The sequence below is a fragment of the Ochlerotatus camptorhynchus genome, unplaced genomic scaffold, assembly GCF_037179485.1.
Source record: "Ochlerotatus camptorhynchus isolate MF236.1 unplaced genomic scaffold, CSIRO-AGI_Acam_v1.1 ptg000443l, whole genome shotgun sequence".
In the NCBI taxonomy this organism is placed as follows: Eukaryota; Metazoa; Arthropoda; class Insecta; order Diptera; family Culicidae; genus Ochlerotatus; species Ochlerotatus camptorhynchus.
In genome coordinates this window covers 6,393,147-6,406,129 of record NW_027040929.1, presented here as the reverse complement: position 1 = coordinate 6,406,129, position 12,983 = coordinate 6,393,147, and the positions used below count along the sequence as shown (strand labels likewise).

Here is a 12,983-nt window from a genome sequence, read left to right as displayed (position 1 = left end):
TCGCTAATCCTGAAATACCCTGGCGTTATCCCCAGAATTATTTCTAAATGCTCCTTATTCTTCAAAGTGACAAAATCTTGAAAACCCAGTCCAGTTCAAGTACCAGAAGTTTATTTTACCAGAGAGAGGACGAAGCAAACAAAAAAATTTTTCCGATTAACGGTGTTTTCCCGTTTCTTCCCAGTGATTTCTAATTCCCGGCTTTTGTTTTTTTTTTGATTTTCTCGATTCCCCGGTTCCCCTCCCTGTAGAATCCGAGATACATTGTTTTAAAAAAAAAGTGGCGAGTTTCTTTTCAGTGTGGTGCAAAGGGTTAAAATCGCGAAACGATCGAAAATACATGAGTGCGCAATCATTTGGAACTGCACAATGGTGCTGGCACGGTAGGCCTTAGCCTTACTTAAAATCTTTCCATTGAATACTGTCGAAGTTTTGGTTAGAACGTAAATGTCAAGAAGAAAACTCAATATAAATGAAAAAAAAAAACAATCTATTGTTCCTCACCTGACTAGGGCCAATCCGATACACGGAAGGGTCTATTTCGTTGAGATTTAAAATGTTCTCCACGGTAACGTCGCCCAGTGCACCATCACCAAGTAATCCAAAGCGACGGCTAAATTCAGATAAAGGTACACTCATTGGAAAACCCAAACGATGCAGCCGAGAGAAATCCAGTATCTGTGATCCACGCAACTAAAGTATAAACAAATTCATATTGTGAAACGCGTGAATTAATCTATGTATACAAATGATTTATTTATTACCTGACTTCGTAAGAGTGGTATGTTAACAATGTCATCACTTTGCAATGCTTTGGTATTTGAATTCATATAGCCAGATATGCCGGCATTGTGCTGCAACAGATAACAGTGAACGAAGTGCGTGCCGGTTCGCCTTAGAGTTTCGATAATGCCATCCACGGTAAACTTAACTTGTAGCATAACTGAATTGCGCTTGATTCCAGCAGACGTGAACGATCTTCGTATGCTGGACACACGTCGCAGCGATTGTGTACCTTCTGTGCCCACGATAGAACCAAAATAAACTGTACCTCCACTGCGTGTAAAACAAACAGTAAAAAGGTTGCTGATTTCAGATTTGTTACTGTCCTGCAGTAAACTAACTGCACATTTAGTTGATGGATGCTCGTGACTGCCTTTCAACCAACCGGATGAATTATATAATACTGGATTAGTTCCTTGCATATGTTGTAGGATAAACTGCCGCATTCCAGCTCCCCTTCGGATAAGAATTTGGCTTTCCCGATCTGCATTTGAGGAGAATAATCTTTCCAGGAAAGTATCGTCACTAGCATTAGGATACATCACTTCCTCATCCAGCATCCACAAGAGGCCACGTTTGTCCTGATCCCGAAGATTGTTCTGTGATGTACGTACTACATGATTCTGTGGTGCCTTATCAAGTAAATTTACCAACGGGGTAGGATTCGTCTCATGCATGATTCCAGCATCTAATTCTACCAGCTCTTGTGCATAGCGATTGCGAGGTGCAACAAGGTTGACGTGATGAAACAATAATTGCAAACGTTCTTGCAGGTAATTGTGTCTTAAATCAGACAATGATGCTCCCATTTGTTGTCCGCAACTAGCTGGATTCTGGAAGCCCGGCGTATCGATCAAAAGGATGGATGAAACTGTATTGTTTGAAGTGCCGATTGCTGTGTTCACTAACGCTACAGCAGCTGACATTACTTCAGAATATAGACCAACAACTAGCCCTTCTAAACTATACAAGGCAGCTGCCGCCAAATCTGACTGCTCTGAGGATGAATTGGATTTGCTTGGAGAACCATGAACAGATTTGTGTGATGCATTCGAAAAAGCTGCAGTGGTCAAATCATCCATTGAAATTCCCAATAAGTTGGCTGCCTTTCTTGCGGAAGATGGATTGGAAAACTGAACTCGGGCAGATGATCCCATGCCGACAACGGAACAATTGGCACTTCCTAGATGGAATATCGCCGCCAGTACATACCAAAGAGCTTTTACAGATGACTGATCAACGTTAAGCACACTGAATGCTTGTTGCAATCTCGCAAAATCGATGGATGCATTTTGCTTTTCTTCAAGCTTAGTTGGTAGTGTGATAAAAAGGTTATTTTCTTCAATATTTATATTATCCAAAAACATTTCTTTTTGGAGGTGTTCTTCGGCACCAACTAGTAAACGCGTAAATACGTGGAATGTATGATGTTCGCTTCCGGTTCGTCTTCCTACCCGAGATTTTTCTAACAGTAAAATTTGCACCGAAGCTGATGCTATTTGTCCACAGTGATCGAAGTCCACGCTGAAAATTTGAGTGAATCGTGTTGCGTTGGTGTTGAGACATGTTTTGGCATTTCCAAAAGCCTCCAATATCGTATTAACTGCGCTCACTCGCTCAACTGATAATATTTTATTTACAGAACCTATAAATATGTTATATCGTTGAACAAGTTTCATTCTATTGTAAATCATTGTCACGTACCTGCTGCTAATGCCAAATAGTACAAGGCATGTTTAAAGTTAGTTGTTTTACCGGATCCGGAACGTCCCATGAAGATGAGGCTTTGATCGCGGCGGGTTTCCAACATCGCTCGATATGCTGTTTGCGTGAGCGAAAATACATGCGGTGGCATATCCTCGGTTTTACAACCGCGAAACATCGACACAACCTATAAAGTAGGTATACACCAAATTAATAACTAAACTTTGCACGTAATCCAACTGTTCGTCAATACAATTTATGAACTGTAATCCAGATATGAAGGAAAAATGAAAGTCATACACATGAGCTTGATTGACTGAAGTTGCGGAACATCCCTAATATCTGTGGAAACTTTATTCGGTGAATGATGGATTACCTTACCTTTTCCGAATAAAGCGACAACGGTGCCATCGCGTTAACAAACATCAACACTGGACCTGCTCGAGTGTGAATTAGATTGTTAGCATATCTCTGCCGCAGTACGTGTAGCACGGATGCCTCATTAAGATGTCGAAGCTGGCAAATATCTTCAACTAGGTCCAATGATTCTAAATTTGCTTTTTCAATGTCGTCCTCATCGACGCTCAGCTCTTCTCCGTTATGTTCGAGTTGCACCAGCGTTTTGCTCGGATCGGAAGAAATACTGTGTAGTAACTTTAATGCCGCCGTGAAACCTAATCGATGAATTAGCCATACTTTCTCTCCAGAGTGATAATCGCTTTCAAGACCATCGTTGTTCAACTGATCAGGTTTAATCTGAAATAAATAAATAAAGAAATAAATATATAAATAAATAAATAAATAAATATATAAATAAATAAATAAATATATATATATATAGGGGAAATGCTCATATGTTGGTGAATGGATCTAAGATTAGGCCCATCGGTAAAAATCTGCTATTCATCCATTTTTTTTTTGTTTTTTGCCATTATGGATATTTTTGGTCGCTATTAAAAATTTAGTCGATTGCTGAATTTATGTATGGGCTCAAATTAGGGGCATTTAGGCCGGCATTACAATAATTTCCCCTATGTATACAGCAATTCCATAGATTTTTTTTTCTTGTTTTGTTTTCCGTCGATCTTGTTTTCCGTGCTGAGCACCAATGCTACCGACGCCAGAGAGGCAGCTCCCACACCTGGACCCTACCTATCGACCCATCAACTCATGAACCGGGGACCAACGGCTTTACTTCCCTTCCGAAGGAAGGCGTGATCAGAGATGTTATGCCTCAGAACATCCCAGCGACTTGAACCCAGGCCTGCTGGGGTGAGAGGTAATCACGCATAGAAAAAAGTTATAGTGAGTCTCAGAGTTTCGTGAAAATTGATATATAGTTCTTCCTTGTCACAAATTATTACACTCGTACTTCTTTATTTCGCCATTAGGGTGACCATTTCCGTGCTAGGGTGGTCCGAAAAATCTATTTTTTTTCAAAAATGCTTGAACTTTTGAACCATTTGACCGATTTTAATGGTTGACCCTTCAAGTGAAAGATGTTTTAATTAAGTTTTAAGAAAACTTATGAAATTATATTTGATTTTGTATGAAAAAATACGTTAAAAATGCTTTTTCTTGATTTTCACTTCGATGGTCTTCAACAACTTTTTATTTAAGTATTTTTAATTGAATGATCATTTAATTTTACATAACATTACAAGAAAATAGCGATGTCGGAGAAGTCGTTTTGAGTATATATTTTTTTTAAAAATTATCATTGTTCCGCAATATATACACCACACATGAAAACGATGAAGACGCAAGGTAGTTCACAATGCAACTTCATCGAGTCACAGCAGCTGTTACTAACGAAATCTATGAGTAACTTACAAGCTGGTTGCAACATTCAGTTCAGCCTGGACGCTGTCCATAAACCACGTAGACCAAGTTTTAGACATTGCAGATCCTACCTTCCCCTCGTATAGTTTTCTAAAATTTTAAAATTTAGCGTTTCGTTTCAATACTCGTCCCAAAGCATAACAAGGGCCCTTTCCGTGACAGCTATGCCAACATATTTTTACACGTTGAATCAGTACCTACGAGTGAGAGATATACCTACGAGTCCAAGCTGTAACTCATAGGTATATCACTCATTCGTAGGCAATGACTTTTACATATGCTCCAGCCCAATAGGCTTCGTGGTGTTAGTGACATTTGGAAATGTTTGGTGGTGTTTGTATTTCTTCGCAATGTTCATCTATTTAACTGAAACAGCTTTTTGTAGTGACGTCATTGCCTACGAACGGGTGATATGAGACAGCTTAGACTAGTAGGTATATCACTTACTCTTAGGTACGATATTATGCTTCACATAAAACAATGAATGTTGTTACGAACGCAACATTGCAATTACTATAAAAAAAAATCGATAACCAGTTATAGTCTCACGGTCGGTCATTGATCTTGCGAGAATGAGTAGGAATAAAGTGAAATTATTCCGGCAAGTAAAGATCATTCACTCCGAAGGAAGCGCAAAGATAGAAAGTAATAAAAACCACAGTCAAGGCTGCACGGTAACAGCCGGAGTAGGTTTTGCGCCCAGGGCAATGAATAACATGAAACAATTAGGTGTCAAAGACAATCGAACCAAGGCCGCTTATGGAGCGCGCACTTGCCTAACAGATTAAAGCCAAGGTCATTCTTATATGTTCCTAGCTTGCGTCGTTAAGGCCGGCTCGAACCCAGCTCAGCTCAGATAACGCACCCTGCTGCGCAGGAAGATCATTTTTCCTACGGGGGCTACCTAAGAAGAGATGCATTGATAAGAAACGCATAGGAAAGAACTACTAGAACCGAGGCATAATAGTGCGTGGAAAGAAAAACAAATGATGATGTGCCGCGCTTGACGTATTTATTTACTTTATTACTAGAACGATGCAACTAGGAACAAGGATGATAAGAAACAAACATGACCACGTGGTGTAACCTTTAGGGTCCAAATCTAGAATATAAGGAAAAAATAGAAGAAAATAAATATAGTTTATAATCACACTCCATGGCTATCACTCGTTTTCCTCAAAGATCCAATTCCCTACTCCAAGAGCGTTTTTCCTCAAAGTTATAAGAAGGTTCATTCCAACGGATTGTAGTGCCCCCAATAAGTCGGGTACTAGACCTAGGACATTCTTCCAAGACTTCGGTGTGCAAAGTCACTGAAATAAGCTTTAACTCTTTGGAAAGGCACTGCAAAAGAAGAAAAAATTGTGCAATCAATTATGAAAATTATTTTCATATATTAAACTTCTAAAAACAGAGCAACAAGAATCTCAATAAAATAATTCCAAAAAGGGAATTACACACAAGTTCCATAGAGGAACAACAAAAATTTCGAAAGGAACTAATATTGCAAATTTTAACACTTACAACCACACACAAATTTTAATAATTACAAACACACACAAATTTTAATAATTACAAACACACACACACACACACACACACACACACACACACACACACACACACACACACACACACACACACACACACACACACACACACACACACACACACACACACACACACACACACACACACACACACACACACACACACACACACACACACACACACAGACACACACACACACACACACACACACACACACACACACACACACACACACACACACACACACACACACACATATACACACACACACACACACGCACACACACACACGTACACACACACACACACACACATACACACACACACACACACACACACACACACACACACGAGTCCCTTTGAATCTCGAAGGGGGTTACGGCACGGTGATGGACTTTCGTGTCTGCTGTTCAACATCGCGGTTCAGATTGACGGTGACGAAATCGAGGTGGTCGATGAGTTCGTGTATTTGGGCTCACTGTTGACCGCCGAAAATGATACCAGCAGAGAAATTCAAAGACGCATTATGGCAGGGAATCGTGCCTACTTTGGACTCCGGAGGACGCTCCGGTCGAAAAATTCCATGATTAGACCGGCGGTCCTCTACGGCCACGAGACCTGGACTATGCTCATTGAGGACCAACGCGCCCTTGGTGTTTTCGAACGGAAGGTGTTGCGTACCATCTACGGTGGAGTGCAGATGGATGACGGAACGTGGAGGAGGCGAATGAACCACGAATTGCACCAGCTGCTGGGAGAACCATCCATCGTCCACATTGCAAAAATTGGGCGACTGCGGTGGACTGGGCACGTCGTAAGAATGCCACACGACGACCCAATGAAAATGGTTCTTGAAAGCGACCCAACAGGAACAAGAAAAAAAGGGGCGCAGCGGGCAAGGTGGATCAACCAAGTAGAAGGTGACCTGCGGACCCTTCGCAGACTACGAGGCTGGCGAACTGTGGCCATGGATCGAGAAGAGTGGAGACGACTTCTTCGGACAGCAGAGGACAACAAGGCCTTAGCCTGATTGGTAAGGTAAGGCAAGGGAAGAAATATTAGAGTGACAGTGACAGGTTAAAATTCACTTATCGCATAATTTGTGCAATTTTCACCCTTTTGAGATGTTGTTCGTGAGTGTTTAACCTTGAAAATATTTTTAACGAAAAGCCCAATCCATTTCCTTAAACTTTGCAGTTGCACATGAAAGAATGAAACTTTTGAGTTCCTTGAATTATTTTTGCATTATTATGTTGCTCGTTGAGGTGTGAATGATAATTTTGTTAATTCTTCTTCTTTTCGATTATTTGCCCAATTATAAAGCTCTCTTGCATTTTTTATTGGATGTTCACGTTCTTTGGCCAAACTTGCTCTAGTAGCCATGCGTTTTATTGTACCTCTAATAGCGTCACAAGGACCTTTCCCATGTGATGTTGCAAAGAAATGCAATTCGGCTTCAATTCCATACTTTGATTTAAATTTACAAAGGCTAGCAAATTTTTACCGGTTCTTGTACTGTGACGCGGCTCCATCGGACATAAAATAAATCTTTTTGATATTTTTACTTTGGTTAATGCGTAAAAAACTTATCATTTTAAAAATAAATAAGTTAACAGTCACTTAGTCATGCCTTAACTCTTCAGAAATTATAATAAAACTTAAATGTTTAACTTTCATATTTTCTCTAAAATATATAACAAATGGATGAATGGTAGCTTGTTTGACATTCCAGTGATGAGACTGAACTTAATCCTGTAACACAAAGCTGTAGTTTTCGGAAAAATCGCAAGTAACTAAAAATTCACCTTCTTGCAAATTATTTCGTGTAGTTTTCAAAAAATTAAATTGCTGTGTTTTTATGAAATCATGTGGTATCAAACTTGTCAATTTCATGCAGAAAAATGAAACAAACTCGTCTGCAGGCTTTACAATAGTTTCTAAATCACATCTATCCGTAGTAACCCACTGTTCAATTAAAGCTGATGTTTTAATAAAATGTTTTCTAATGCGGAAGAGTCTGGACAATCTTCACAACACCGTAGATAGCAATATGTTGTCATGTTTTCACAAAGTAGGCTGTCAGTGAACGTTTTTACATTATTTAAATGGTTAAGTTTTTTCAAACTGTGTAAAATTAGATTGATGTCTTCATGCGTTGTGCACACGCAAACATTGTGGGTTCCAGTGCTGGTTAAAAGTTTACATTGCTTAGGGCGGATTTTTGCAAATGAAGAGAATCCAATTTTTACATTGCAGTGAATTTCATTGAATCGTTTATAAGCTTCTCTCATAGTCATCATTAGTAATCTGTTTTTGAATGGCTTGTCGTTTTCTTTCTTTCTGCACAGACACATAATCTTTTGGACGAGGCATTGCCCGGCTTATATCATCATCTTAAAAAAAAATTATCATTCCGTCTCGCACGCTGAGCCGGTCAAGTCGCATCGGTCTCGTTGTACGACACTAGTTTTTGAGTTTTTCCCCACGCGAGGGTTTTTTCTCGCCAAAGTTAGTTGGCATAGTGTTAAGACAACTAGTGCGCGAGTGAGGAAGCCGTTAATCATACGCCGAGCGCTTTGATTACGGTCCAGCTTTAACATCAACATCTGTAAAATAATCACCACTATCGGCCCATTGATAGCAACAACGAAAGCACGTTAAATTGCCTACCGAGGCGAAAGAGGCATACCAGCTGCAAGGCTATCGACCCAACAGCCGTTGGGGAATACAATAGCATCGCACCAGTCATCTGCCGCCTCAGTGCAATAGGTATACCGTGTCGCTTTGTTTTCACCAGTATCGCATCTCCCCGCATGGTCCAGTATTAGATTAGGCTGGGTCATAATTAGGGTGATCCAAAATCTTGTAAATAGTATATATCTATAATTTTTTTTTTCTTGATTTTTTTTTTTCTCGTACTATTTTTAAGTAGAGTATAGTTAGGGTGATCCAATTTTTTTTTTCAGTATATATATATATTTTTTTTCTATTTTTTTTCTTGGTTTTTTTTTTGTTTCTTTCATATTACTCTTTAGTAGAGTAAAACTATATCAATTTTTTTTTTTTTTTTGTTTATTTTTGCATTTTTGTTTTTCTATTTTTGATATTATTTGAAATTACTGTAATTATTTGTAAAATATTTACCAAAAACACCATTGCGGCGATATTTAACCGCAATGGATGAAAATGATAAAGGCGGGGGATGGTCGCTTTCCATCTCAGACGACGAAACTCTTGATTCCACCTCACACGAAAGTCTCGAGGAAGTTGTGGAAATGGAAACCCTTGACGTTCCAGTTGACTCGCTCTCCAGCAAAAATACTGGAGCATATCCCAAGAAAAGATATCACCCACAACCCTCTCCCCCACCATCTCCTCCTCGTCCACCTGCACCCCCCACACAATTGCCCCCGAAAACCTCTGCGCTCCCCCGCCTAAAGGCTTACCCAGAAGCCTCGAAAGGCCCATGGGTTGTTTTTTTCCGGCCCAAACAAAAACCTTTGAACATTCCGAGGATCTCTAAGGATCTAACAACACATTTTTCGGCCGTTACCGATATTTTCAAGGTAACACCAATAAAACTGCGCGTTACCGTTGATGACCGGAAGCAGGCTAACCAAATTGTTGCGTGCGAGCTTTTTTCATTGGAATACCGAGTCTACATACCCAGTAGTGAGGTAGAAATTGAAGGAGTGGTCACCGAAGCGAGTTTGACTAGTGATGATTTCTTGGATCCCGATTCCTTCGGAATCTTTAAAAACCGTGCCCTGCCGAAGGTGAAGATATTGGACTGCCTTCAAATGCAGTCAGTATCCGTAGTAGGCTCCAAAAAAACGTATTCCTTGTCAAACTCGTTTCGTGTGACCTTTTCGGGTTCAGCGTTACCTCACTACGTCGCTATTGGCAAGGTTCGGCTGCCTGTACGTCTGTTTGTACCTCGGGTAATGAACTGCTCGAAATGTAAACAACTTGGTCATACATCGGACTACTGCTCGAACAAACCACGCTGCGATCAGTGTGGCGAGCAACATCAAGAGGGCCCTTGCGGTGCTCCTCCAAAATGCGTGTACTGCAAGGAAAGCCTGCATACCCTGACTGACTGCCCGAGGTACAAACAGCAGGGAGAAAAACTTAAGCGGTCTCTGCAAGCTCACTCCAAGAGAACACTAGCAGAACTCTTGAAGAATACCGCTTCATCTTCCCAGACCACACCAAAAAACAGTAACACGTTTTCCATTTTGCCAGTTGATGATCTAGACTCTGACTCAGAGGGCGGTGAGGGTAGTCCGTTTGTCTTTAAAGGCAATACGAGAAAACGAGCAAAAAAACACACCACCGAAAAGCCTCGTAAGGCCACTCGTACGGACCACCCTCCCACCTTGGAAAAATCAAGAGGTAACGGAAATGCACCGAAACCCATTCCACCGCGTTTTCAACCTTGTAATTATGACAAGAACTTTCCGTCACTTCCAGGATCATCTAAAACCCCAGATGTCCCAGTTTTTCGGCCAGAAAAGCAGCTGAATAATCAGCAAGAACATGCCCCCATGTTCACGTTTTCTGGTATTGTGGATAGCTTCTTCAGTATATTCAATATCTCTGACTCAACGAGGAGCATTATTAATTTAGTGCTGCCAATGGTGAAAAATCTTTTGAAGCAACTAGCTTCTAGGTGGTCCTTCCTTGCATCGATCATATCCTTTGATGGATAATTCTCCGAATGAGGTCGGGGATATGATCTCTGTTCTTCAGTGGAACTGTAGAAGTCTTATGCCAAAACTTGACACATTTAAATTTTTAGTTAACAACTCACTTTCTGATGCATTTGCCCTTTGTGAAACATGGCTCTCTTCAGACAACGATCTTGCTTTCCACGATTTCAACATTATACGCCTTGACCGCGCAGATTCGTATGGAGGGGTGCTTCTGGGGATCAACAAGCTCCATTCCTTCTATAGAATCGATCTGCCTTCAGTGACAGGCATTGAAGTAGTTGCATGTCAGGTTAATATTCGAGGTAAATGCCTCAGTATTGCCTCAGTATATCTTCCACCGAAAACCGCGATCTCTCGTCAAAGTTTCGCGGATATCTGCACGGCTATGCCGGAGCCACGGTTGATCTTGGGAGATTTTAACTCTCACGGTACAGGCTGGGGGGAACTGTACGACGACAACCGCTCAACCTTGATATACGACATGTGCGACTTCTTCAAAATGACAATTCTGAACACCGGGGAAGCAACACGAGTAGCCAAACCTCCAGCAAAAATAAGCAGATTAGACCTCTCACTTTGTTCGAGTTCACTATCGTTGGATTGCTCGTGGAAAGTAATTCAAGATCCCTACGGTAGTGACCATTTGCCAATCAAAATTTCTATTACCAATGGTTCATCTTCTACTCGCTCGGTCGACATCGCGTACGATCTTACGAAAAACATTGACTGGCGAAAATTCGCGTCCGCGGTTCTTGATGCCAGTCAATCGGTTGACGTACTTCCTCCGCTGGACGAGTACTCCTTTCTCGCGCGTGTCATCATCGATTGTGCGCTGCGAGCACAGACGAAACGTGTTCCGGGTGTTTCCGTCCGCAAGCGACCTCCCACCCCGTGGTGGGATAAGGATTGCACCGACGCGAACAGCGAGAAGTCCGCCGCGTTTAAACGCTTCCGCAAACACGGTAAGGTCGGGGATTTCGAGCGGTACACCGACCTCGAGAAAACCTTTAAGGACTTAATTAAAGCAAAAAAACGCGGATACTGGCGTCGGTTCGTCGATGGTTTGTCGCGAGAGACTTCCATGAGAACACTCTGGAATGTCGGCAGGAGAATGCGAAACGCGTCATCACCGATTAATGAAGACAAGGAGTACTCGGACAGATGGATTTTCAGCTTCGCGCGGAAAGTTTGCCCGGATTCGGTACCGGTTCAAACCAACGTTCGTGATCGTCCGTCGGGTAATAACGAAGTAGATTCCCCGTTTTCGATGGTGGAATTCTCACTTGCTCTCCTTTCATGTAACAACTCAGCTCCAGGAATGGATAGAATCAAGTTCAACTTGCTCAAAAATCTCCCAGACGTCACGAAGAGACGCTTGTTGAACTTATTCAATCAATTTTTGGAGCACAACATTGTTCCGGATGATTGGAGGGAAGTAAGAGTTATCGCCATTCGAAAACCCGGTAAACCCGCGTCGGATTATAACTCGTACCGTCCCATCGCGATGCTGTCCTGTATACGGAAATTGTTGGAGAAAATGATTCTTTTTCGTCTAGACAAATGGGTCGAGTCGAATGGTTTACTTTCAGATACGCAATTTGGATTTCGGAGAGGCAAAGGAACGAGCGACTGTCTTGCGTTGCTTTCAACTGAAATTCAACTGGCCTATGCGCAAAAACAGCAAATGGGTTCAGTTTTCTTGGACATTAAGGGGGCTTTTGATTCTGTTTGTATCGATGTCCTTTCGGATAAACTCCACGATAGTGGGCTTTCACCAATTATGAACAACTATTTGAGCAACTTGTTGTCTGAGAAATATATGAGCTTTTCTCATGGAAACTCGACAACTTCACGAATTAGTTACATGGGTCTCCCCCAGGGCTCATGTTTAAGCCCCCTTCTTTATAATTTTTATGTAAAAGACATTGATGGTTGTCTTGATGAAAATTGCTCGCTTAGGCAGCTTGCAGATGACGGGGTTGTGTCCGTTATAGGGCCAAGTGCACCGGACCTGCAAGGACCATTGCAAGATACCTTAGACAATTTGTCTACTTGGGCAATGAAGCTGGGTATCGAATTCTCTCCGGAGAAAACTGAGTTGGTTGTTTTTTCTAGGAAGCATCATCCTGCACAGTTACAGCTTCAACTAAAGGGTAGAACAATCACTCAAAGTATATCTTTCAAGTATTTAGGTGTCTGGTTCGATTCCAAAAGCACGTGGGGAAAACATATTGCGTATGTGAAACAAAAATGCCAACAAAGAATCAATTTTCTTCGTACAATTACCGGAACTTGGTGGGGAGCACACCCGGAAGATCTGATCAGGTTGTATCGAACAACCATCTTGTCGGTTCTAGAGTACGGTAGCTTCTGTTTTCAATCCGCGGC

At 41.5% G+C, this 12,983-nt stretch overlaps 1 protein-coding gene across 2 annotated transcripts in view; it reads right to left on the bottom strand.

Moving 5' to 3' along the window:
- The window catches only part of Mhcl (Myosin heavy chain-like), a 138,450-nt gene that overhangs the window by 86,649 nt on the left and 38,818 nt on the right, over positions 1-12,983 (bottom strand). For both annotated transcript variants that reach the window (XM_065234855.1, XM_065234856.1), the window contains 4 exons: positions 2,869-3,243; positions 2,488-2,674; positions 765-2,428; positions 505-693 (listed from right to left, as the gene is read on the bottom strand). In XM_065234855.1, coding sequence (XP_065090927.1) covers positions 505-693; positions 765-2,428; positions 2,488-2,674; positions 2,869-3,243 — 2,415 coding nt within the window. The remainder of the gene's footprint in view (positions 1-504; positions 694-764; positions 2,429-2,487; positions 2,675-2,868; positions 3,244-12,983) is intronic.